This window comes from Petaurus breviceps, unplaced genomic scaffold (genome assembly GCF_028583685.1).
Source record: "Petaurus breviceps papuanus isolate PSGF00001 unplaced genomic scaffold, PetGlider_PUasm1.0 186, whole genome shotgun sequence".
In the NCBI taxonomy this organism is placed as follows: Eukaryota; Metazoa; Chordata; class Mammalia; order Diprotodontia; family Petauridae; genus Petaurus; species Petaurus breviceps.
In genome coordinates, this window is record NW_027185798.1 from 2661370 (window position 1) to 2688895 (window position 27526).

The 27526-nt window shown below is 46.7% G+C and overlaps 1 protein-coding gene across 3 annotated transcripts in view; it reads right to left on the minus strand.

The window, feature by feature from the left end:
• The window catches only part of ETV5 (ETS variant transcription factor 5), a 69726-nt gene that overhangs the window by 20964 nt on the left and 21236 nt on the right, over positions 1-27526 (minus strand). For 2 of the 3 annotated variants that reach the window (XM_069089375.1, XM_069089376.1), the window contains exons 6-9: positions 26437-26469; positions 19150-19279; positions 17992-18318; positions 871-1118 (exon numbers count right to left, since the gene is read on the minus strand). In XM_069089375.1, coding sequence (XP_068945476.1) covers positions 871-1118; positions 17992-18318; positions 19150-19279; positions 26437-26469 — 738 coding nt within the window. The remainder of the gene's footprint in view (positions 1-870; positions 1119-17991; positions 18319-19149; positions 19280-26436; positions 26470-27526) is intronic. The other variant, XM_069089377.1, reaches the window with a different exon arrangement.

Sequence of the window (27526 nt, forward strand, 5' to 3'; positions counted from 1 at the left end):
GAGGCATCATGATAGACTGACTGAACAGGGACACTGAAAAACAACAATGTCTGTTTTCCAGGCAGAGCTAGGATACATGCAGCTCTGAATCACAGATCACGCTTAGAAAACCTCTCATTATAAAAAGCAGAGTGATACACTGAATACCAAATCTCTCTTTTGTAAAGCGATTTTGAGACCCTCAAGAGTTTGGCGGATTCCAACAGACTGCCACAAGATGGGAACAAGGCTACAAGCAATAATGAAATATACCTCCCCCGACTGCTCCCAGGTCTAATCAGTTTTGGAAGCAGCTTCCTAAAAATGAGAGCTTTTATTGGGAACACAGTCTGTCACCATGGCATCCTGGAGGCAGGGCCCTGAGGGGCCTGGTGGAGGCCCCACCGGGATGATCCTGAGCTGCTGCTTTCCTTCCCTTTGCTGGCCTGCATGTCTGGCATCCAAACAAGCCGGTCCGAGGGTGGGGCAGGGCAGAACAGCCCAAATCTGAAGCAGGGAGGGTGGTGATCTCAGGATCTGCAGGTGAGCCTGGCCCAGCCTGGAGCTGGAACCAATGGGTCTACATTTCCTGAAATCTTCTGCAATGCTCCGTTAGAATATTTCTTCTTTTATGACGGATGCAGTTTCTCTCACCTCCCTTCCCCCTACTAAGGAGGTTGGAGGAGGCCCAGAACTAGTGCTTCTTAGACTGGGGGTCGCGACCTGCATCCTTCTCTGTGCAGTTACTCCTCTGAATGTCCTGTCTCACCTACTAGATTATGGCCCCTTGAGGATAACAGGTCTTGTCTTTCTTTGCCCCACCCCCACCCCCACCATGCCTTTGTACAGCGCCTCGCACCCAGTCAGAGCTCAGAAACTGTCCATACAAACCTGAATCAATGCAGTAATCCCTGGGCTCCTGCTTGATGCCCATTGGTGACTGGTAGCCATGTGTCGGTGGCACTCCAGGTATGCCTGGAGTGCCATGCTCATAGAGAGGGTCAGGATACTCTTGTTTGAATCCCTGAGGTGGCGGGGGAGCTGCAGGGACGATAGGCTCGGACATCTGTCGGTGGTACCCTGGACGATTGTCACCAGGAGGAAAGGAGTGGCAAGGTTCAGACATCTGTCTCTGAAATCTGGAGGAAGAAGGAACAGTCATTTTGCTCAGCTACAGACATCCTAAAAGGACAGGGCACACACAGCATATGGAATGAGCAGACTTCAGACCCTACCGGGGCGGGGAACCTACAGCCCTGAAGCCACAGATGGCCCTCCAGCTTCTCAAGTGTGGCCCTGTGACAGCAGCCGTAGGCTCCCCACCCCCACTGAGCCCATCTGGCTTTGGCCTGCAAAGCTCAATATGAGATGTCCAAAGAGAGGTGTCTGCGTTGGGGGCGAACAGTCTCTGTTCTCTACAAACATGACATGGTGCCTAATTTTCAGCCTCTTATGCCTAGAGGAGGAAGGATGAAAGGAGATTTCCTAACACTGGGGTAACCTCTCAACTTTTCATAAATGGCTTTTTCACACCTGGTGCACAACTTGACGCAGTCTGCAAACTGTTCTAACACATCAATCCACTCACTCCTTTCCAGCAGGCCCTAAGTAGCCAAAACCCCTGATCTCCTAAAACCAGACAGTAGGAAACTGCTGCTGACCTACTGTGGGCAAAGCATTCTGATGTGTGCAGAGCTTAAAGGAAATGGTATGAATACGTACACTGAGCAGCGAAAAGCTGGGCTGCACAGCAATTTGGGGAACATAAAGCAATCCATTCTGAAAAAGGCTTAGGAAAATAACCAAAGGGGTCCCCGGAGAACAGCTCAGGCTTCTGCAGGCCGGCGGAAGCCCGTCAGTCAGAGGCCGCTGGCAGTGCAGCGGCCCGAATGCCAGGCCTCAACTTAGGAAGACCCGAGCTCAAATCTGACCTCAGACACTGGCTAGTTATGTGACTCTGTAATGGTAAAATGGGGATAAAGGCACCTGCTCCCCAGAGCTGTTATAAAAACAAACGAGTTATTACTTGGAAAACAAAGCCTTCTTGGTGCCTGGTGGACAGCAGGTGCTGTGTAAATGCGTATCCCCCTACCTTTCCGCGGGGCTCTGAAATGGCCAGTATGTTTTTCTCAGTCTCTTTAAGGAAGAGATGGCACGCTTGACAAACTGGCCAGTGAGCAGAAGCGACGCACTTGTGACCTTGCCAGGCTCAGTAAAACAAAGGGCAGGACAGAACCAGCTCACACTTAATAGGGACAAACATGAAACTCTCCACTTGCGTTCGACGGCAGACAGCCCGTCTAGACTCGGGGTCAGCAAGCTACAGTGGAGGGCCAACAGCTTGTTTTCCATCTTTCATACAATAAAGCACTATTTAAAAATGTAGAAACCATTGGGAGCAGTTTGCCGACCCCTGGTCTAGACAGTTTTTCACACAAAAAAGACTTGTAGGTTGGGCTGACTGAAGAAGTGCAAATGAGAACAAATATAGAGCAAGGCAGTCCTCGCTCTCAGAGGCCTCCCCTTCTGTCGGGGAGACAATACACAGGGTAGACTTCAGCTGCGAGCTGGATGGCGCGGTCCTTGGCTCCTCAGGGGCAGCAGAAAGCAGACGTGGACGCTTTTCACCATCTCCTCCTTTCTCTCCATCCCTCTCCAAACATGGCCTCAACAGGGCCAGAGCCTCCCTTCTCTGGGTCTTCACTTGCTGTGGCTGCAGGCCCTGCAGGAGCCACTTCCCCGGCATATCAGCTGAGGACAGTGGGCTAGAAGCCTGGCTATTCCCAAGGCTCTTAGCTTTAGCCTCCTGGGCCTCTGTCTGGGTCTGAGGGAAGATGCTGGTAAAGGTGCTGGCGGGGGCTTAACTTGGCTGGCACAAGCTGCCTCCTGTGTCTCCCTCAGGGGTCCCACTGCTTTAGCTTCTCTGACACATGCCTTATGTGAAGTTGGAAACAGAGAAACACAAATTCTAGAATGAGAAAGGATGGTCCTACCCACCTCACCCTGTCTGGGGAGGAGAGGGTCTAGATCAGGAATTCGGAACCTGGGGTCTAGAATCTTGTTTTAAAAAATATTTTGAGACTTGTGTTTCAATAAAATTGGTTTCCTCTGTAATCCTATGGATTGCGTGCACTTGAAAGAATGATTCTGAGAAGGGGTGGGCCTGGAGGCTTCCAAGGGGTACGTGACCCAGAAAAGGGGGTGAATCTCTGCTCCAGAGGACACCAGCAAGGAGAGGGAAGAAGATGAAACCCTGACACAGAAGGCCTGGTGAAGGAAGCGAAGAGCTTGGCAGGGAGCAGAGACTGCTGAGGGGACAAGGAAGCCTTGGTCTGCTTGGCTCCAGCAGCAGAACTAGAAGGTCAGATTCTATAACAATAAAGGGAATATTCCCAAAACAGAACTAGTGATAGCTAATACTACCAGCTAACATGTGGATAGCATTTACTATGTGCTAAATGCTTAGCAATTACTACCTCATTTAATCCTTACAAAAACCCAGTGAGGTGTAAGGGCTACTGTTATCCCCTTCTTACAGATGAGGAAACTGAGGCTTTTCCAGGGTCACAGCTAGTAAGTGTCTGAGGCCTGATCTGAACTCATGAAGATGAGTCTTCCAGGCCTGGCATTCCATGCACTATGGCGCCACCTCAAGATCCAGAGTTTGAAGAAACCTCTGAGACCACACAGGCCAGATGGGCAAACTGAGGCCCAGGGAAGTTAAGTAGTTCACCCAAGGTTTCACAGGTGATACATACCCAAGGCGCCTCTGATCCCAGTGCCAGCCTCCCTCACACCGCATCGTCCTCCCCCCAGGGCCTCTGACCCCGGTGCCAGCCTGCCTTCCCTCACACCAGATCGTGCCCCCAAGGGCCTCTGACCCAGGTGCCAGCCTGCCTTCCCTCACACTGGATTGTCCTTCCCACCAGAGCTGTCCAAAGTTAGACTGGTCTCTCCCATCCTAGGGCTTGGGAGTTTGTACCTCCTGGGAGGTTTTCTCACAGGACTGAGACTGTCTGCAGACTCCAAAGCACTGAAATGTGAGCTCATCTCCATCAGACTGGATGGCCTCATGCTGGTGATACAGCGGAGGAAGCCCTAGACCACCCCAGGTTGGGCCAAATGACCCTTCCAGTCTTGAGATGTTAGAAATTCTTTTAAAAATGCTTTTTTCGATGAATATGCAGGACAGAAGGGCCTGCTGGCTATGTGTCTGCACTTGGTGCATTTACTAAAATACTATAAGCACCAATAGTATCGTTTTAGAATATGGACAATGGGAGCCATATGTGGCCAAAAGATCACACCCACATCAGTGGGGACTGAGCCAACCCCCACTGAGCAAGGGGTCGAGCTCACTCCAGTGTGGCCAAGCCCAAGGGCTGAGGGGATCGCTGACTGACAGGCTCCCTCCAGGTCAGCCACCTCCACAGCTGTTTCCATGTATGGCAGTCTCTCGATGGGCTCTGGGGGCACGTTCATCTGAAACCTGAGTTTCAAGTGTCTGACATTGACAGTGTGCATGGGCACAGTGTGACTCAAGGGGGAATTTCAAACAGGGAACAGGGAAGAAGCCAGAAAAGGAAGACTTATTCCCAAGGTGCTTTGCCACTCTGGAGGGTGAGGCCTTGGTCTTTTCTCTCTTCCCTCTTTCTACCCTCCTCCAAACACCTTGAAAGGCACTTTCTATCACTCAATTGCGCTTGATGGGACTGAGATGGCCTGGGGCCCTGTGGCTTGTAACCAGAGTCTCTGCAGCTGACAGGCCTGGATTACTCTACTTCCGCTCTGTGTCCATCTCCCTTTCCAGGATGAAACCCTAGAGCGCGGCTGGTACGGCCCCATCAGGAAGAGGCATTTTCACATGGCCACCAGCCAGAAATCCCTGAACTTGACTTGAAGGTAGCTTGGAGATCAGACGCCTCTTGACTACTGCACTGATTCTACGGCTCACGCCGTGTTTGGAGAGGGATGGAGAAAGGTAAAGGCTGGCTGCCAAGTGCATGGAACGCCACCATATTCAGGAGCACGCTTGACGCTGACTTTCTTTGTGCAAATGAGGGAAGTGATTCAGTCCTGGTCCTAGAGTTTGGCAGACCATGCCCTGACCTCTGTCTGAACTCTCCCCCTCCCCACAATCCTGGGAAGCATCTCCAGTGTGTTCTGTGTGCGACACCGAGACAACAACGATCCCTCGCTTATGGACTTAATGAAGGCCCTTACTCCGGCCCACGTCCCCCACAGAGCCCTGGCCATCATACGTGACCTCTGATGGGCGAGCCCCCTTGCAGCGTGCTACAGCCCATGGCTCCTTCAGTGACTGTCTATTTAAGGAATAAGCTATTTGTTTGTCAGATTTCTATGGTGCCTCCCTCCAAAGAGCTCACCCACGCTACCAACATTTGGTTTACATTAAGAAAGCCGCCAGATGCTTTTTCTGCATTTCCTTTACTCTGATTGCTGCCAATACACACAGTCAACACAATGCTTATGGCAAAAATGAGAGAAGCGTGCCTTAGATGAGACTGTTAGCGGGACACACAAGTGCCCTGGAGGCCACCCCAAGCTAGCTGCAAGTTAAGTCCCTCAAGAAACCAATCACAAAGGAAGGGGGGAGGAGAAAGATGTGTCAAACTTGGAAGCTCGGCAAAAATAAGGCAGCTCTTAAGGAAATGGAAGGGAAAGAAAGTGTGTAATTAATATACAGATTGCATTAAGACAAAGGCAGGGGAAAAAGCAAACCACATCCATCATAAAACATGCCCCAGAAGAGAGAAGATGACGGACACCATGGCAGACTTCCTATTACTGTTTATTCTACTCCTGCCTTATGACTTAGAGATAAGCCATGGTAAAAAAACAAAAGCCTCAGGCCTGAACTCCAAGCTCACCAGCCCCGCCTAGATCCAATTTTGCCTCTCCATAAAATATTAAAAGGTCTGCAAAGATAACATCCTCCTAAGGCTTAAGAAATGTTTAATCGATTTCTGTAGTTCAAACACAGGAGCAGCAAGGTGATCAAGGGTGTAGATATGTTGGCATGATATTTGAAGGCTTGGATATACAATGTGTCTACTGATAAAGAAGACCAGCAACAGGAAAGATCAGGGTTTAAGTTAAAAAAGAAAAACCCACAAAAACAAATTCCTGATCTCTGGAGAAAATGGAAATCTGAGAGCTGGAAGAACAGGGAGGCAAAGGAAAGCCTACTCACCATTTCGTGGCACAAATACAAAATATTAGCAGTCTTGGAGAGAGAAAATACAATCTTTTCTAATTTTGAAAATTTAAGTCAGATATTCAAAGTTTTGCAAAAAGTTTGAAAATATATTGAAGCTTGGATGTTAGCAAGGAATGAATTTCTTAATATGTACGTTTGAGAACATATATTCACGCAGCTTTTTTCATGTTATAGATAGGTCGCAAAAGGGCCTGAATCCTGTGAAGGGCCCAGTTTTACAGAGTTCCCTATGATTTCTCTAAAGATTACTCAGTTGTTTCTTCTGACTCCTTCTCCATTATTTTTATATCCTCCATTAAACTAGATGAATTTGGGTAACACTATTACCCAAGAGTCTACTTAAAGGGCAGACATATCAAACAGGCTTCCAAAGAAAGGAGGAGACTTGGAATCATGCTATGTGATAAGGCTTTAAAGGAGGAATAGGTATGTTTCTCCCAGAGAAGAGAAGGCTTAGGTAAGGACACAATCCTGATCTGAAGGTCTTTTTTTGGAGGAGGGAAGGCAGGGCAATTGGGGTTAAATAACTTGCCCAAGGTCACAGAGCTAGTATTAAGTGTCAGATTTGAACTCAGGTCCTCCTGACTTCAGGACCAGTGCTCTATTCGCTGAGCCACCTAGCAACCAAGATTAGAAAGAAAGCAGAAAGCTGGGAGACACTCTTTGAACAGAAAGTATCTCTGATAAAGTTCTCATTTCTCAAATATATAGAGAACGGAGTCAAATTTATAAGAATATCAGGGAGGGAGGGAAAAAAATTTGAACTCAAAATCTTGTAAAAATGAAGGCTAAAAATTCTCATAACATATAATTGGAAAAAAAATACTATTAAAAAAAGAAAAAAAGAAAGCTATTGCAACAATCCAGGTGAAAGTCAGGAAACAAGCATTTATCAAGCACTCAATTAAAAAAAAAAGCCCAGGGGTGGCCAGGTGGCTCAGCGAGTAAGAGCACGGGCCCCAGTGTCGGGATGACCTGGGGATTGAATCTGGGCTCAGACATTTAGCACCCACCCAGAAATAACTGGCTGTGTAACCTTGAGCAAGTTACTTAACCCCAATTGCTTAAAAAAAAAAAAAATCCCAGACCATCTCTAACCCCCCGCCCAGACCTGCTTTATCAGGTTTCTAAAAGTGGACCTTCCCCTCCCCCAACAAACCAGGGCACGGGGAGGAATTACAGATGGGCAGAATTCAGATCAATCTTCAAGGAAAAACATGAAGAAGAACTGGCTGAAAAGCAAGGGAACCACCTCACCATCAGTGGAGATGTTCAGAGCAGAAGTCAGTGATGACCTACCTGCTGAGACCCGAGGAGGTGGCAGGCCTAGCGGATGCCACGCTACACTTGTAAAGCCTGGAAGACCAAGGTTTGAATCCTAACACTCACAAGCTGCGCAATTCTTGGTAAGTCAGTTAATCCTTCAATTTCTTTTCTGGAAACTGGAGAAAAGGCTTGTCTCTTCCCACCTCACAGGGCCACTGTAAAGCTTAGTGTTTTAGGGGAGCAGGCTAGGGAGGCTCAAGCTGCAGAATCTCTATAGAGACTTCCTAAAGTCGAGTCTGTGCTCTGGAGCTAGGAGCAACCTGGTATTTCTGTTCCTGAGCCTTACCTGACTGTAATCATCACCCCCTCAGAATACATCCTTCTAACTCCCTGGGAATCCTTCAAAGGCGGCCCCCGATAAGAGAATGCAGGTGAAGCCCAATAGCCCATTACAGACGTTGGCTCTTTTACAATCACAAAGACACAAATCGCTCATTTTCTTGGGACCAATGTGCAGATGTTCCAGCATTTCCACCCTCATGAGGCCTTCGTGTAAGCAAAGGCCTTTGGAGTCTCCCAGAACCCCTGCGAGCTTCTCAACAAGATGCCAGGGGCCTGGCTCCTTTGGCTCAGACAGGAACTTCCAGCCTCTCACTACCTGTCTTTGAGTTTCTCCCTCTTTCAACTTGAACAAAGAAGAAACTATAAAAGTCGGCGTCTCTCCGGGGCACTTGTGCATCTCACTGGAGTTTCTTTCTCTTCTTTCCATGAAAACAGAAGAGAGAGAACACTTCTCTACGCTTTGCGTTAAGTGCCCATAAGTAATGTTCTCCCACTCTGAAGGCCACTCAGATACCTGACAACTTTTTTTTCTTTATGAGGAATAGCTTTCCTGGCTCCTTAGCTCTCTTCTCCTGGTCAATACCAACATCATCATCATCGATAACATCAATATAGCACCTACTGTGTGCCAGGCACTGTGCCAAGCACTTTACAGATAGTATTTAACCTCACCCTCACAATAACCTAGAAAACAGGTGCCATGATTGTCCTCATTTTACAGATGAGGGAAGGTTAAGTGACTCACCCAGGATCATACAGCTCGTAAATACCTGCAGTTGCATTTGAACTCAGAACTTCTAGACTCGAGGCCTGGCACTACCATTCTATTAACAATGCAGTCTACAAAATCTAAAAACTCGCCTCTACAAGACAGAGCCTCAAAACCTTTTTTTAGGGGCCAGAAAAAATTAAAGCAACCTTGTCAAACAAAATTTCATGATTTCATGATGCTAAAATGAAAATTTAAAGTGAATTTAGGCTGAAAATTTTTAAAGTTTCATAGTGTCCAATGAGTCATAAGGTGTGTACTGGAGGCCAAATCAATCAGAGAGCAACTATATAATTTGAGAGAGAAATCTATCTGTTATACATCCTTGAAAATTAAGGACAGGGGTGGCTAGGTGGCACAGTGAATACAGCACCAGCCCTGGAGTCAGGAGGACTTGAGTTCAAATTTGATTCAGACACTGAACATAAAAACTAGTCGTGTGATCTTGGGCAAGTCACTTAACTCCAACTACTCTCCAAAAAGCAAAAAAAGAAAGAAAAAAGAAAATTAAGGACAAAGAACATGAAACTCTATTCAATGGATGCAGAAAAAAAAAAGCCCTCCCTTCTATTCTTCAGTCAATATTATCAAAAGTCAAGAAAGGGACACAGAGGGAAAGAAAGTAAAGAAATATAGAGGGAAAAAGACTAATAGGGAAAAAGATAGAAGACAGATGAGAGAGGGAAAAGAAGCCATATATGCATATTTACATACAGGTCAAAGTAACAGATCCCAGGAGACAGAGAGAGATAGACTCTCCTACTGACAGAACATATCCATCATGTATTTTTAAAAAATGCTGTCATCAACAAATCAAAGTCCTGTGCAAGTTTGCAAGAGGTATTTGCCCCATGAAAGGGGTGAAGTTGACTGTCAATGCATCAGTTCCAAACTGGCACCAGGCAAAGATGCAAGGTCTTGGAAGTTGAATTCTGCCCTTATGAAAACAGGGCTGTTCAATAAGCTTGTGCACTGGACAAGGACACTGAAGGCTTTGGCTAATGGAATGAGGAATAGGTGCTGGACAAGAAAAAGGGGGAGAATCTTTTTTTTTTGGAAAGAATTTTGCAGAAAAATTTCGTCACCAAATTCTAATTTATATTCTTAATATTTGCATTAAGAACATTCATAATCACCTTCAAGATAACAGATCATAGTTCTAATGAGTCATGGGGCCCAAACACACTGACAGCAACTATATAACTAGAGAGATTGCCACAGAATCTGATCTGTCAGAAACAGCTCAGAGCTCTTGTACTAGGTGGGGCACAAAGCCCGGTTCATAGAAGGCTCTTAAGAAGTGTTTATTGAATGAATTCATGTGGTTCTAAAACTTTAGATCAAGAAGCATTTCTCTAGTACCTACTTTGAGAGAGGGCCTCAAAACCTTTTTCTGCAGGGGTCAGAAAAAAATTAAGGCCACCTTGTTAAACATGAAGCTAAAATGTAAATTTCAAGTGAATTTAGGCAGAAATTCTGGGCATCAGGAATACACATCCAAAGAAAGAAACGATCCCTACATGGAAGGAACTTACATTCTTCAATGAAGGACATGCCAAATTAAGAGGCAAATGAATGCAATGTAGTGTAGGGAGGTGACTAGGAAAGGCTTCATGCTCAAAGTGATGTGAGCCATGCCTAGGAAGGAAGAGAGGGATTTAGTGAGACGGGTCGAAGAAGGGGGAAGAACCAGTGCCAGGGTTTGGCAACAGGAGATGGATGTTGCATATAAAGAAGAAACAAGGTCGGTTTGACAGAATCACAGAGCACGAAAGGGAAAGCAATGTGTAATGAGAATGGAAAGATAGGTTAGGTTGGGCAAGGTCTAAAAGCTAAACAGAGAGAAAGAAAGGGAGGAGTGGCGCAGAAATGACTGAGCTTCTGAAATGCCAGAGAAGATGGAAGGGGATGAGATCAAGATGACGTGGAGAAAGATTAGCTTTGGCAGAGAGAAGGCTGGGAGATGATGTCAAAGGGTGCTGAGAAGAGGGAGCTCAGGTCAAATGGCCTCAACCCTTCTAATGACGTAAGAGGCAAGGTCCTCAACTAGGAGAGGGATGTAGAAAGAGAGGTGCGTGTGTGTGTGTGTGTGTGTGTGTGTGTGGTAGGCTCAAGAGAAGGGCTGGAAATGCTTCTGGGGGAATAAGATAGGGTATCAATTATGGAAGAATAAAAGCACTGCTGTGTTACAGTGAGGACCCAGCTGAGGTTGCATTACACGAGATTCAAGAGGAGAGGGCAGCGTAGGGCTGAATGTGCTAACAATAGGGTGAAGATCCCAGAGGGAGGGAATTCAGAACAAGCAATGAAGGGCTTAAAAAAGAGAGCGCGACAATAAGAAACACTATCTTTAGAAGTTCATCCTCACTCACATCTTCCAAGTGATGTTTTGAGATCCTTACCAGAGCCAATCAGACCCACTGTCTCTTTGCCAGTTTGTGACTGTATGATCAAGCTCTTCCTTCTCTCTAAGACTTTAAAGAATGAAAAATAATTTTGAGGAGCACAATAAATTTGACGGGATAAGCAGACCTAAAATAAATGCAAGGAGAAAGGGATAGTCAAATCACTTTAAACACGATGCATTCCAGTAGTCCAGTTTGGTGAGACCATCTACGGAAGCGAATTTTCCAGATCCCTGAAAGTTATCCCTCCTTGGTGTTAATTTTTTTAATTAGGAGGGAAGGGGCGAATTTTCAGCAATTTGGAATGGACATCTTTTAGAAAATGCATTAAACACTACTTGGCTTTCATGAACAGGGTTATGTGCACCATGACTCCACCCATTCTCAGTGACAGAAGTATAGCACAAAGGATGACAATTACTGTGCTTTGCTGTAACAGTAATGTTACCTACATATTAGAAAGCCCCAAGATTTTGAGTTTCTGTTGGATGGTCAACCCACAGACCTCATCTATCAGTAAATAGCATAAGACCAACAACATAAATGGACTATGAGCTGGGTTAGTGTTGATCAGAAGGAAGACAGCTGGGAAACTGCCACGTTTTCTTAACATGCCAATTCTCTCCCTAGAACACAGGCGTATCTATGCAATGGCCATGGTCTCTCAACATTGTCTTATGGCTCCCAATCATGGAACAATACTGTCTCTGAAGAGTCACAACTGAGGATTGACCAAAAGACAAGAGACACGAAGAGGCATACCCATCGTAGGACCTTGATGAGAGTGACTCATGACTGTCGCAGGCATGGATGTGTCACTGGGAGGAATATCCATACTGATGGGGTCTTAGAGCCATTTGGGTATTTGAATCTACTCTGAATAGTTTTCCACAGACTTTCTTTGATGGTGGATGGTCGAGTTATCACATCTAAAATCTCATCTGATTCCTTCTAACTTACCACTTCAAATCTTCTACAGAATGGGAACCCCATACCTAAGGTGGTAAGCGTTTAAGTAAAAAGCAGAGTAAACAGGCTCTTAGTGCGAACAGAATGTTGCTTATAGGATCCTAAGGTCACAGGCTCCAGGTGGGAGACACTTTGGAGGGCACCTAGGTCATCCGTCTGACTTTACAGAGAATGAAACTGAAGACTAGAGAGGTTAAGGGACTTGTCTGATGTCACAAAGGTAGCATGTGGCAGAATCAGAATTCAAATTCATGGACTGTGACTCCAAGTTTGGTACTTTTTCCCATAATACATTGAGGCTTCAAGTACTATTATGTAGAGTTTGTAAAAGCCTACAGGCTTACAGAGCAAGAGCTGGAAGAGACCTCACAGTCACATGTCAACTAGTTCGACCCCTTCATTTTATAGATGAGGAAACTGAGGTCTCAAGAGATTAAGTCACTTGCCCAAGGTCACAGAGGGAGTATAAGGGGCAGTGCCATGATTTGAACTCAGGTCTTCTGACTCTTAAATCTGTCATTCTTTCCACTACCAACTTTTGTCATGGTATCTTCATTGTCTAGGCACCATGTCTGATAAACTGTAAGCAACTAACAAATATCTGTTGAACTGTTTATGAATAAAACAGTTGGGTTTTATTTTCTTCTGGCAGATAAGGGGATTTTACTCTCTTTGGAAGTGTCACTGTATCCCAGAAATCTTGAAACAGAATAAGCTTTACTTTGGAATAAGATTCCACCAATTTGAAGTCTAATATGAAAAGAACAAAAATGCGTCATGAGAGCAGATCAGGGAGGGCACAGCAAGAGTGAGATTTAGACAAGTGGCGAGCAGGGCTGGTAGAAGTGCGAGGGCAGCAGCGAGTGCCTGGCGGCAGGACAGACAGCACAGCTAGGGGGCCATTTAGCCAGAGAATAGGGTTTGTATAGGAAAGCAGAGAAAGATCTGAGCTCAGCACTCTTCAGCACTGACGGCGCTTAATAACTACTGGGTACCTGACTCTCTGCACAGCCAAGGCAATAAGGACCAGATTGTGGAGGACCTGGGTCCTGAACTAAAGAATCTGCCATTGATGCCACTGCCAGTGGCACCAACAGGTAAGACGAGGTGGACAAATGTGGTGGTTTGGGAAGATCGGCCTAACAGTGGGGTGTAGACCAACCAAGCCGCTGAGAGATAAACAAGGCTGAGAACAGAGCCTTGGGGACAGGGGAGTGCCCACATCTGAAGATGGTGGAGGAAGGTGAGCCAGAGGACACAGAGCACTATCCAGAGGAGGTAAGAGGAGAAAGAGGCCAGCGGAATGCTCCGGATATCGAGAGGGAGGAGAATTTCACACTGGATGGTGGAGTCAGCAACGTCAAAGCAAGGACTAAGAGGCCACTGCATCTGGTGGCCAGCAGCTCCTGGGGGCTCTCATCTAGAGCAGTTTCAACAGAATGGGAATGGTGAAGGCTGGGATCCAGACCACAAGGCACAGAGAATGAACAGGGGAAGAAACAAACAAGAAAGAACAAGAGTGTTCAGGGATCCCGTGGAGATGATCTCATCGCTCCATTTTACAGGCCAAAGGGGTGAAGGAGGCAGCATGAGGCAGAGGTGGGCTCGAGCCCAGGACCTCCTAGGTTACCACTGGTGTAGTAAGTCAGACCTTGGGAGGAATCCTGAAGCAGCCTCCAGGCAGGACTGGGTGACCATTACAAAGTACTACCTCAGCTCCCACAATCCACTGGGGAAAATGTGACTAATCGGTACTTCAACAAAGGCAGAATTAAGAAAAGGAAAAACGAAACCCGGAGGCCCCTCAGTGACTGGAAACCTTGGGAACTTTACTGTCTAGCCTCCATCTGGGCCACCAAAAGTGGCATTTTACCTCCACGTTCATCACTGCCAAATGAGAAAGCAAATCATCTAAAATGATTAGTATTACTGACTTATAAAGAAGGGACCACACTACCTGGTATCAATACACTGATTTTTCTCAGCTCTTCCAATGTGGGAGTTAACTGGGTTGGAGCTGGTCCAGCCCAAAGATCTGATGCCAACCTATGGGGCAGTGCTGTCTGCAGCTTCCTTTGGCACTTGCTTCGAAGGGTCTGGGAAACAGTGATCTTGGTTCAACGTGAGAATGTCTAACACAGATGATCTCGGGACATTCAGACCTCCTGCTTCTTTTCATCTCACGCTCTCCCAACCCCTTGTCTTACCCCATAGTGAGGCTGCAGAAGGGCCTGAGATGTTCCTGCTGACCTGGGAATCTCCCTAACCAGCTTCCTCCTAGTAGCTCTCGCCACAACTGTGTACCCCGTTCCTTTAGGAATGCAGGTTATATACTTTAATGGCAGAGAAATGAAATGGTGAATGCATGAATACAGGGGCATTTTAAATGAAATTACTCAAGGACATCTAATCATTTTAATGGCAGGTGGCCTTTGGTGAACTCAAAGTCAACGGCCGTTGTGGCAGCTGCCTTCTGCTCATTTCACAAGAACAGCGTCTTGGATTTTTACAGGGCCCAATATTAACATGTGAATGAGAAAATGGAAAAGCATGTAGTACAAGGAGCTAGGCCCAGGGCTAAAAGAGGCAACCAAGACAGGCCCCTGTGCCCTACGAAAGATCCTGCTTTACCAAGGCATGGAGATGGGGCTGGTACTTCCTCTTCCCTACTCTCCCAAGTGAAGATGGAACCAGAGGGGCTCGAGCACCAGGCTCTGAAAGTACACTCCAGGGAGTATACTGCCTTAATAAGGCAAATTTCACAAAGAAAAACATGTCGTCCAATTCTCATTTCTTGGATAATTAAGGGGACAACTCTCACCCCATCCCTCCCCAGGTCCCCAATACTTTTTTTTTTGCTTTTTGGAGAGGGGAAGGCAGGGAAATTGTGGTTGACTTGCCCAAGGTCACATGGCTAGTAAGTGTTAAGTGTCTGAGGCTGGATTTGAACTCAGGTCCTCCTGACTCCAGGGCCGGTGCTCTATTCACTGCACCACCTAGCTGCCCCACCCTTAATACTTCTGGTCTGTGACGCTCTAATTCCTAGTTTCACCCTCCCTTTCTGAGATTCCCACTCAACTTGCCCCCATACTCCTCTTACAGTGGCACACACAGAAATGCCCTATCACTGGCTTGTTTGGTGGAGGGATGGGGTGGGAGAGACACCATTAAGGAATGAGGTTCCAGAAAGAAGGAACCAGCACATCAATGACAAATTTCAGTTTTCTACACAGCACAAACATTCTCTGTAAGAATCTATGATTTCATTTCTAATGATGGGAGCTTAAAAAGACTTCCATCTATCTGTTTATATAAATCTCCTACATAAGCAGTATGCTTGGAGAGCAAGGTCAGTGAAAGTAGGAGTGTGGGAGGGAGCACGGCTTCATCTCCAGCCTTGTCAAGATGGAGGACCTCGCACAGCTCAATGAAACCAGGAGCCAGGCCATGCGAGGTTCCCCAAGACGGACACCTCGCAGTGCAGAGTTCTGCCAGAACGTGATCCACAGGGAAAGGAAATGAAAGCCACGGATAGGACTAAAATGACAATGGGGATGACACTGGAGAACGAGGCCCCCGGGCTCCTGAGGAAGAGCAGAGGACAATGGACCGGGCGGGGCCGAAGCTCAAGGAAGCTGGGCTGTGGAGGCCGATGCTGTCTAAGAAGCTGGAATGCAAGCCCTAGGACCTGTGAACCAAGCGAAGCTGGCTGTGGGCACACCAGAGATGGGAAGGCTAAACAGCCAAGTCTTGGGTATCAGTGAACTTGAATGGCTGGGCATGTCCTCCTCTGTAGAGGTCTCAGACCTCAGCATCAGTGGCTCCCCAGGGACCCTTCCCCTTCCTTTTCTGTGGTCTTCCCCATTAGACTGTAAGCTCCTTGAGGCAGGGACTGTCTTTTGCTTATTTGTATCCCCAGCACTTAACACAGTGTCTGGCACACAGTAGGCCCTTAATAAATGTTTACTGAACTGAACTTATTCAAATTTCATTCACTCATTGCAATTCAAGGCCCTTCCTTCTGGGACCCATCAAGTTTTTCAGCTCTATTTTCTACTGCTTCCTTCAGACAGCCTTTAGGGCAGGCAAACGGAAATATCCCGGTTCTCCAAACATATCCAACACTTTCTGGCCTCTGGGCTCAAGTTTCTTTTCTCTGCCTGAAAGGCCTTCCCATGCATCATTCAAAGCTTTGCTCAAAGCCCTCCCTTCTTTCTTGCAGCCTTCCCTGACCCCCACACATGGAATTCTCCCTCTTGTGAAACCTGACAGCACTGGGAGCCTTGTCCTTGGGGTACCTTGTACAGTAGCAATTCTATCCTAGCCATCTGTATAATTTCTCTCCCAGACTAACATGTAAGCTCCCTGAGGGCAGGACCTCATCTAGCCTTAAGAGAATAACAGAGGCGGAGCTGGGCTTTTGCAGGATTCATCTCATTAGCAAGGCTGGAGAAGAGTTAGGAAGCTGGGCTCTCAGCCTCTGAATTTTAGCTGTGCTCCTTCTGGACCATGCCCAAGGTGCCTCAGCCTTAGGACGCCCCCCTCCAGAACGTTGGCTGGATTGAAATGAAATCATTTCCCCTTGACAATGGTTATTCAAATAGAGTGAGAGCCCCACCCTGCTCTGGGCTGGTCTGTGTCCCCAGCACCTAGCACAGACCATTAGGACTAGCTTGCTGAATGAACAAAAAAACCCTTACCATCTCCTAGCCAATCAAGGGAAGAGGGGGCTTTTGTTAGTAACCACTTCCCCCCATCCCCCAATCAGAAATAAGGCCGTTGAGGCAAAGTTTATGTTGTTTGTGCCTTTACAGGAAAAGAAACAGTGGCTGCAGAGAAGCATTCTGATTTCAAAAAAGTGAGAGGAGGAAAGAAAGAACCCAGCGTTCTGTTTAAAACCCAAGGCGGCAGCAGCATCCTTCCCACAGGCCTGGCCAGGTTCTTCCCTTCTCAAGGCCGTGAGAGAGGGCAGCAGCAGCCCAGAAGCTCCCATTTCTAAGGTGATCTCGTGGTTTTTGCAAACCTCTTATTCTCACTGATCTTCTTCACAGCCAGGGAAGGGACGTGGGGAGATAGGAGAGGTATCAGAGGGATGCTTTTGTGCGTGAGGAAACTGAGGCTACATCCCATGGCTGGGAAGACCCCAGGTGCGTCTGTGACTCGTCCATGGACCCTGACATGCAATCAAGCCACTTCCCCTCCACTGGTCCCACTGCTTTCCATGGCGAGACTGAAGCATATTCAAGAACACCTCAAGTCCTGGATTTTAACTGGCCAGGAGTGAAGAAGCCAGCTTTGGCTTTTCCGTGATCCTGCACCAGTCTTTGGGCACCCATCTTTCTCGGAAGAAAGCAGAAAAAACACGGCCACAAAGCCAGAAGATTTCTATTGTGGAGTGGGTCATCAGAATAGACCCCCAGAGGCCACGGAGACCAAGTCTTGTGTTTTACAGATGAGAAAACAGGCAGAGAAAGGCTTGGGGACGTTTGAGGCAGGATTTAAATCCAGGGCTGCCTGACTGAGTCCAATGCTCTGCTCACTGCACCATGCTACCTTTTATAAGGTACTTGGCTAATAGAAGTAATAAAGCTGTTTGTGAGCCTGTCACTTGGAGATCTGCCCTAATATGGATGCAAAAAGCAGTAAGAGAATGCCAGGCAAACAACCCCACGGCCATTGGCTAGCTGTCAGTGGTAGCCTGTGAGGAAGGAAACCTGAGGGGAGACCCAGGCTGGGCAGGGAGGGTCACGTACTAACCTATCTGATAGTGTCTGTCTTTGTGTCTCTCCAATGGGAACAGCATCATTTCCCCATCCTTGGCCAACTTCACAAGGATGGTGAAATGTCTATCAACCACAGGGTTATCTCTCATGCCTCCCAAGGAGACCAGGACCTTGTGAGGGGTGGTACCCAGGGCTCAGACAGGGGGAAGCTGAACAGTGGCATTCCTCAGCCTCTGCTTCCTGGGCAAGCAGCAGAAGGGTCAAAGGGCAGGGACTCAGACGCAGACCAGCACCTACCTTGGTTCAGATGGATACTGGTTCTCAGGCATCATCTTTGGCATCGGCATGGGTTGATGTGGTGGCCGAGGGATGGCAAAGGTTTGCTGCTGTTGTCTGGGTTCATGAAGGGAGTGGGGGGCAGGGACAGGAGTGGGAGTGGGAACAGGGACAGGGGTTGGGGCAGGGGCAGGGCCTACACCTTGCACAGGGCCGGCTGTGGGAGCATGGGCTGAAGCCTGCACAGAAGTGGGAGGGGGTAGCAAGGAGTTCTGATGGGCTGGTGACAAGGGGGTGGTGGGAGGGGTTAATGGCTTGAACCCAGAGGGGGGCTTCCTATCGTAGGCACTGTAAACAGAAGAAAAAAGGAGAAGGACCATCATGCGGCAAGTAGGCCACTAGTCTGGTTCCCCTGCCCCTTCCAAGGTTTCTGTGCATCTCATTGTCAGGAAGTGAGAGCATTAACACAGTGAAATTGCTGGCAGCCCCAAGGGAATGTTTGTACCTTGGAAAAGTGGCTGCGTCACAGACTTAACACTTGGAGTGATTTTCTCAAAGATAATTTTAGCCCCTGCTTCCGGTTTTTTCTTTTAAATAATCATTAGGGCTTTTTTTGGAGGGCGGGGAAACACAGATACACCACCCACAGTCCTCTTTAGTGTCTTCTATATGGCATAATGCGTTATGTTAGAATTACCTGGAATGAACCGGCTCTTTACCCAAGATCTTATTTCCACTAGAACATTACTAGAAATAACAGGCCTTCTCCCCTCTCGTGCCCGCCCCCCTCTTGCCAGGCAGATCTACATTTACTGGATTTAGAGCAAAGAATGATTTCCAGTAACCCCTGTTCCCAAAGGCCTGGATATTCCTTAAGTAAAGGGCACGGCGGCAAGGCCTCCTCTATCTGCTCCCATTTCTGATCACATCTTTGGTGTTTAAAGTTCACATTAACATAGGACAGACCTAAAGAGGGAGGGGGCAGGAGAGGAAACCAAGCACTGGGTGGGTGGTTGGTCTGTGGTTTTTAAGGGGTCATTCCAAGCTGCAGCGACTTCAGCATTTCTGCTCTGAATAACAACGGCCCCAAGTATATGGTTCCGAGGGCTGGGCCTGGGTCCTGGGCCCCAGTGTCCCACTGTGCCAAGGGGCTTCTGGACCTGCCCCCCAGCCACCTACCAACAGTTGTAGAGGCACTTCTCGCCGTAGGTAGCACCAAGGCCTTGCTCATGGCTGCAGGAGGACAGCTCGGCAGATGGGCTGTGCAGTTCTCGCTTGATCTTGGCTGGAGGTGGGGCATGAAACACCACTGAAGGCACCAAGAACGAGGGGGAGAGAGAGAGAGAAGGGAAGTGGTTAACAGGAGATCCACGTGTCCTTCTCCAAGCCTTCCCTGAGCAGACAGAACTCATGTCAAGCCAAGGGACAGAGAGCCATGCCCTGCATGTGAGAACCTGCCATTCTGAACTAATTAAAAGTAGTTTAAAGATGGGAACATCATCTGAACCCTTCAGAGGCCAAGTCTATGTCCCACATTCCTTGTCTAGAGGCTCAGCCTTTCCCAAGCCCTGCCCACACCCTCCTTCCCTCAGAGATCATTTCCAGCTGACGAGATCTTTACACGTCTTATTTGTATGACTGTTCCAAATAGCACCTCCTCCATCAGACTATGGGATCCTTGTGGGCAGGGGCTGTTTTTGCCTTTCTTCTGTTTTCCCAGCCCAGTACCTGGCACACAGTAAAACCTTAATAAATGCTTGTTGACTCAAACCTTTTGAACAATGTTGTGTTTGCTGGGGTTTCTCATTGTCTTATACAAATTGGTGGTAGATTTTCAAAAGCCAAAGAGCTTTAAAAGATAGGTCACACACACAAAAAATGTACTCTGAAGATCACACACCTTGTTATCTGCTCTGAATTTAATGCCATAATTTCTATAGTATTTTCTGATGGTAACTATGTAGTTCTTGAGGCTACTGCAACAACAAACATTTAGTGTGTGCAAAAATCAAGAGAAAAATTTGATTTTTCTATTGCTATTTGGGTCACCTACAATTGGTATTCTTCTGAGATCTCAGCGTCCCAAAACCAGGTATTCATACAGTATTATGAAGAGAATGAGATTCCTGGCAGCAAAGAGTGGTCCAGAACTGCTGAAAGTTCTTTTCAACACTGGTCTTTTCACAAGTATAAGTCAGTCTGCTCTTCTATTAAATTCTGGGCCCAGAAGTAGGCCCTGTCCAAGGTGCATATGTTGATGGAGTAACTCAAGCATCTATCTATCAATCACCTCACAGGCCTGGGTACATGCAGTGTTCACCCACTCAACCACTTGGCTTTTGCAATGTGCAGAATGTTGGGCCAAACTTTTCTGAGGGGACATGGGAGTTCATTAAGGAGGTGTGATAGCATTCCAGGATAGCTCTCTATCTGTTATGCTGTATAAGCTAAATGGGGGTAGGGAGTGGAAACAGCTGTGAGGGGGAGAAAACAAGGGATTAGCAAAGGTGAGAATGAATTCCAGACCTAGGGTGACAACCAGGGGAAAGGCTAGAAGGCAGAAGATGGAATACAGTGGGGGGGGGGGGGAAGCAGCAAGGTCAGTTGGCTGGATCATAGGGAATAGCAAAGGAAGCAATGATGTAGTAAAAAAGAAAAGCAGGATGGGGCCAAGATGGGAGGGACTTCAGTGATGACCCAGGCACCATGTGATCGGAGGAGTGACTGGAGTTTACCGAGTAGAGAGTCCCCATGAGGTGGAACCCACTACCTGCTAACCCCATCCCTTCCACTTGGAGACAGCTCCAATTTTAAGGCAGCTTTTCCTTATTTCAACCCCAAGTCTGCTTCTACAACACCCACGTACTGCTCCGAATTCTGCCTTCTGGAGCCAAGCAGAACAAGGCCCTTTCCACGAGCCAGCCCTTCAAACAGCTGAAGAGAGCTGAGCTGTTACAGCTTTCCTGTGTCTTCTCTAGGTTAGCATTCTCAGTTCCCTCAACTAATCATCATGCGCGGCATGAACTCCAGGCCCTTGGTCCTCCTGACGCCCTTCCTCTGGATACTCCTCAGCTTATCAACATCCTGCCTAAAACATGGCGTCAAGACCCGAGCTCGACACTCCCGATGTGGTCAGTCTGCAGGAAGATGCAGAACTGCTCAGAATCCAGGCCCCATTCCTGGACCCTGTGCAGCTTCTAATACTGTCTAAGACTGTAATTGCTTTCTTGGCTGCCAATTAAGGAGAGCTGGTCAATCTTTATTTGGCTTGCTTTATCTGCCAAGGAGAATGACCTCTATACTGGAAATGAGAGGGAAAAAAATGACTCCTTAGGCTTTGATAGCTAAGACAACTAAGATTAATAAGGAAGTAGTACCTCGTGTCCTTGATGGATTGAAATCCTGTGGCCCAAAGGAACCACTTCTTCCAGCAGTGAAATGGCAGACAGGCTGCTGCGCCACTGCCAATCACGCATGAAAAAACACAGGAAAAAGGAGAGGCACCACAAGACCCAAGAAGAATAAACATGGCCCCTGTTTTCTGAAAAGGTAAGAGAGCAGAATCTGCAAACCCTAAGTTAGCGAGCTTAACTTGGATTTCTGAGACAATTCTGGCTGACATGTCAAAAAGCGGAATTTCTAGCAAGGAAAGAGGCGATGACAAAGGGCTGGCCAGATTGGCTCCAGCAAGCACAGGTCATGCCACACTAACCGTATTTCTTTTTTTGACAGGGTTATTAAACTTGCAAATGAGGGAACTGCAGTCCATATAGTCTACCTAGACTTTTAAAACTAAGTTGATAAAGTATCCCGTATTATTCACTGATGAAGACGGGCAGATGTGGACTAGTAGTCACTATGATTACATGATGGTGATGGTCATCACCCGTTGGGGCTGAATGACAGGACTCAACACAGCTGTTAATTCTCATTCAGTGTCACTAGGGCAGGGCACACTTCGGTGGGGAGGCCCAGGGATCTGTACTTGGCCCTATTTTACTAAACGTTTTTATCAGTGACTGGGATCAAGACATAGGGAGATGGCATGCTCATTTTTATAGGACACAAAGCTGGGAGGATTGGCTAATATGTACTGGATGATAGACTCAGGAACCAAAAAAGATCATGAGAAACTAGAGCATTGGGCTGAATATAGTAAGATGAAATTTGATAGCGATAATCATAGTCTTATATTGGGATAAAAAAAAATCAATCCCCTATGTACAGGATGGGGGAAGCAGTTCATTCAAAAAAGAGCTGGGGTTCTTAGGGCATGGCAAGCTCAGTCTGAGTCAGCAGTTCAAAGTGGTGACCAAAAAGCTCATTGGATCTGAGGCTGTACTGAGAGGCTCAGCTTCTCCCTCTTTCCTCTGCTCTGCTCAGGCCTCACGTGGAACACTCTGCTCAATTCATGGTTAAGGGGGAACAATGATAAGCTGGAGACTAGCCAGAGGAAGGCAATAGGGAGGGTAGCAATCCAGGTCACCTTAGGATCAGGTGAAGGAGCTGGGCTATGGAGCTATAGAAGAGAGGGAGGCTTTCATAGCTGCCTTTAAATATCTGGAAAACTGTGGAAGAGAGCTTAGGCTCATTCTGTCAGGCTCCCCGGGACAGAATGAGGACAAAGACACAGAATTAGGTTTAAATTCAGTCAACATTTCGCACCAATCAGAACTGTCCAAAGGTGGTAGGTTCCTCTCTCCCTGGAGGTCTTGGAGCCAAGGCTGGACAATCTGACCACTTCCTAGGGACATTACAAGAAGTCCTTGTGCGTACAGGTTAATTGGTGCCACCAGGGGTCCCTTCCAACTCTTTGATTCAGTTGTTCCATCATGGAATTCTAGTGGCCAATAAAACTGGCTACATAACACAACAGGAAGGTAAAATTGGAGAGCATTGCTTTTGGGAACCTGGGTAGCAGAGTCAACGTTTCCAAGCTGCCTGTGCCCTCACTAGCCCATCTTTTTAATACCCAAATGCTCCTAATAACTTTCTCTGGCTATGGATCATAAACTAGCAATTCTCAAAAGATTTTTTAAAAAATAGTTAACTCTTAGTGAGTGTGCTGAACACACCAGCTCTTTTTGAGTGTTATCTAACTATAAGGAAGGGTCTTAACATCAACTTGGCCAACCCTTTGCGGGAGGAGAGCCTTCAAGGCTGACTCTGGCCCAACAAAGTCAAATGCTTTTGTAATCAATGCCAGCAGCTGGTCCTTACATTCTTTAGACCACTCATCTGTATGACTATCAAGAGGTGATCTGTTACAAGAAATCATCTGCAAAGGTTGCCAGGTTCCCTTTTCATATCTGTTACTGGAGATGTTATTAGAACATACGTATATTACTCTGCAAAGACTTGAAATAGAAGAAAACATTGACATTTAGATCAGTGGTTATTGTCCCCTCTCTTGCCACCTCTTTGGGAGCTTTTCCATTCTTTTAGAGTGGAGAGATCTTGCTTTGATACATGTATCCAGTGCCTCTAAAATGATGCTCACATGTGTTTCTTCTTTATATTTTTGTAAGAGACCCCAGAGGACTTCTTATCCCATTCCCTCATTTTTACAGATGAGCAAACTGAGGTCAGAAAGATGAAGTCAGCTGTCCAAGGTCACAAAGACAATTAGTATCAGAGGCAGGATCTGAACCCAGATCCTCTAGCTTTAGAGCCACAAGGCTCCTTAGGTCCAGCAACCCTCGACGAATTATTTCTTACTGTTATTTCCACCCCCCTCCCCCCAGTTCTATAAACGTTTATTTGGGGCTAGCCCAGCCAGCGACACTGCTGGGTGAGGGGCTACAAAGATGAACAGCTCCTGTCCTCAAGGATCTTATGTTCTACATACCCAGGGAAGGAAATGCAAAAGCACCTGAGTGGAAAGCAATCATTCTTTTTTGACAGGGGAGATCAGGAAAAGCTCCTGCATGTAAGCTAAAAAACTTGAAGAACACTAAGGCTCCTAATGGAGGAGGATGCATTCCGGACATCGGGAGGGCCCACAGAGGATCAGTTACTTAGATCTTAAGAGTTCAGTTATGGTGACATCACATTGCTGCTGTTGTTCAGTCCTTCCAGTCATGTGCAATTCTTCATTACCCCATTTGGAGTTTTCTTGGCAAAGACACTGGAACGATTTGCCATTTCCTTCTCCAGCTCATATGACAGATGAGGAAACTGAGGCAAACTGCGTGAAGTGACTTGCCCAGGGTCACACAGCCAGTAAGGGTCTGAGGCCAGAGTGGAATTCAGGTCCATAATACAAATGCTGACACATCTGTCCCCTTTCACCTCTATCTGCTGTCTTCCATCTCCTTTCACCTATAAGTTATTATGGCTCAGTTGTTATCATGACAAACTTTCTGGAGGCTCATTCCCCTGTGCTGCTTTTCAATGTTTAATGAGGAATATTTCTTGTAATTTTCCAACATCCTTCTCTGCAGGTTGTTAACAAGTGAGCTCGTATTATAAACCAATTATCTGGCAATACTCGCTACTCACCAAAATTTCCTTCCCCCGACTCACTGCTTACTTCCAAAAGAGTTTCAGGGATTTCTTTAATTCTCCATTGCAGTGATTAGTAGAACTAGCCAGGGGAAAATTCTAGTACACAGTCTCTCTCCCAACTAGACTTTAGAGACATTATGGAAAGCTCCCAAATCAGAACAATTCTGTGGCAAAGTCTTGAAAGCCTCACTTGGCTTTTAAATGGTAACATCTGTTTGGCATCCCCACACCCAGCTGATTCTGGGATCACAGATTTGGAGCTGGAATGGACCTCAGAAGGCCTTCAGCCTAACCCCCTCATTCTGGAGATGAGAATTCCGAGGCTCAGATATTCAGTGTTTTTAATAACCCTAAAACATCTAAGTAACTTTAAAAGTTATTCTAGTTGACCACTCCACTACTGTTCAAAGTAATTAAGTTAACTCTGCTTACAGGAGATTTAGCCTTCCACCAGAGATGCCACTGAAATCCACTCACCACAACCACTGAACAAACAAGCATTTGGTCTAGTGCCCCTAGGGGCAAGGCACTCTACTGGGGCTACAATGTGATAAAAATGAATGTATCCTGAAGGAGTTTACAATTTACCAAGTGAGAGAAGGTCAATTTACATGGAATACATTATACGACACAGAATGTGGAATAAAATAAAAGGAGAGTTCAGAGAACTGTGTTTACCTAAAAGATCTGCAGAATCCCAAGACAGGAAGGACACCAGATACCACTCCATTGTCCACAGAACTACATTTAAAAATCATTTAAGTAAAATGGAAAATGGCGGCCGTTGTTTTAATGTCTTTACCATGTAAGAAATTCAACATTCAATGCAAACCAATACTTCTATCCAGCAAATGACTGAAAGGTTCCAAACAGCATTTCCTCTGGCAAGAGTGAGAAGGAGCAGAAACGTAATTAAAAAATTAATTAATTAAAAAACGTAATTAAAAAACTGTCTTTGAATTGTTTGCTTTCTTTCTCTTTCCTTCCTTCCTGTTTTTCAGTCTGTTCATCTTTCAAAACTGGAAGGCAGAATGGGATGGTAGGTAGATGGGTCAACCTTGGAGTCCGTCAGGAAGCCCTGAGTTCAAGTGCTTCCTCTATGCTTCCTGGCTCTATGACCCTGGGTAAGTAACTTAAGCTTCTCAGTGCCCCAGACAAGTCTCTAAGCTCTTGGTTACACAAGTTGCAGACCTGCATCAGTAGAGGATAATTCTACTCCAGAATTCCCCACACTCGGAAAACCACAGGCCTGGACCAAAAAACAAATTCCACTAATAATTTTAAGCAGAGTTGTCTCTATCTAACTCTGCATCTGAGACGTAAGACCGCACAAAGGCATGACCTGCCTCAGATGTCCAGACACTTGTGGGCGCGCTCCACTCTAGAATCCAAGGGCTCAGCTACCATGAACTTGCTTTAACGAGAACTTCATTTTTCAAATGGCAGAAAAAGCACGAAAGAGAAAGTCTGTTCTGGATCTGCTGGGTTAGTCGTGATAGAGATCTCTGGGAGGAGATAACCATTCCATCTTAGACCTGACTACAGAAAAGGAGAGGAGAGGCTGGCAGAGCCTCACAGCTGCCTCAAGAAACTGAGATGGAAAGACAGAGAACTCACTGACCTACTTAGATTTCAAACAAACACAGAGATGATGGAAGCCATGGGGGGGTAATTGACAAAGCACAGAAAAGCAAAGAACACTCCTCCAAGGATGATGGCAAACTGAGTATCCACGAGTCAAGCTAAGGATCCCCAACCAGCCAGACCGGACCTCAGAGGCTGTCCAGGCCAGCTCCTTCATCTTACAGATGAGAAACTGGAGGCAAGAGAAGTTAAGTACCCAAGGTCACTGAGGCAGTGTCAGAGGCAAGATTTGAACCCAGGTCCTCTGACTCCAATCAGCTCTACTTTCACCCTATCCCACGCTGCAGCAACATTTAAAAAATAAATGTTTTTTACCTGAAGGGTTAACAGGACTCATAGCCACATAGCCTGAAAAAAAAAAAAAAAGACAGGTCCTAATTCCAGGAAGAAGCTTGGAGTCATTACAAGCCCTGAAGTCTCCCTCAGTCAGTGGAGCCCACTCTTCTCCTGCCCCATTCTGGGCTCAGTCACTCTCCACATGCAGAGTTCGTCCAGCTTCTAGGCTCCTGCCAATCAATTAATCAGCCAATGAGCACTTACTAGGTATCAACGTACCAGAAACTTTGCCACAAGTATGAAGATTAATATCTCCCCCAAAAGAAAGAACAAAAAAGATGAAGAAGCATTTCTTGCCCTCAGAGAGCTCACATTCTACAGGGGAGATGACACATATACCCATAAATATGGACAAAATGGAATGGTATCAATCCATGATAGTTTGGGGGGAGGAGCCCCCAGCAGCTGAGGAGTTCAGGCAAGTTCTGCCTGGGGAGTGTGAGGAACTGTAAAGAAACTGAGGAATTCTATGAGGCAGAGGAAGAGAAGGGCATGCATCCCAGGTGTGGAGGTTAGCCACTGAGCAGGAGGAGTGCCACATATTAAGGAGAACACGGATGCCGGTGAGATGGGGTTCAAGCATTTGCTGAGGGGCAGAAATCAAGAATAAGGCCGGAAAAAATAGGTTGGAACCAAATTGAGAAACAACTCAGACAAACATCAGCCTCTCATTTGATTCTCAAGGTGACTAGGAGCTAGCCGAGCTCACTGAGTAATGGGAGTGACATGGTGAGGCCACCGGGCTTTGGCAAAAGAGTGAAGCAGGCCCACTAACAAAGAACCTACTGTGACAGCCCGTGAGAGATGAAAGCCTGGGCAAGGTTGGTGGCCATGGGAGTGAAGAGAAAGGAGGGATGTGAGAAGGGCTGTGGAGGCAGAATTCAGAAGACCTAGCACTTGACTGAATGTGCAGGATGAGGGGGAGCAAGGAGTCAGCGGCCAACCGAGAGGCTGCCACTTGGGGTGCCTAGAAGGATGGAGGCATACTTGAAAGAAGAGGGCTGGGGACAAAGGTGGAGAGTTTGTTTGGGATCACTGATTTTGAGATGCCTGTGGAACAGCCAAATGG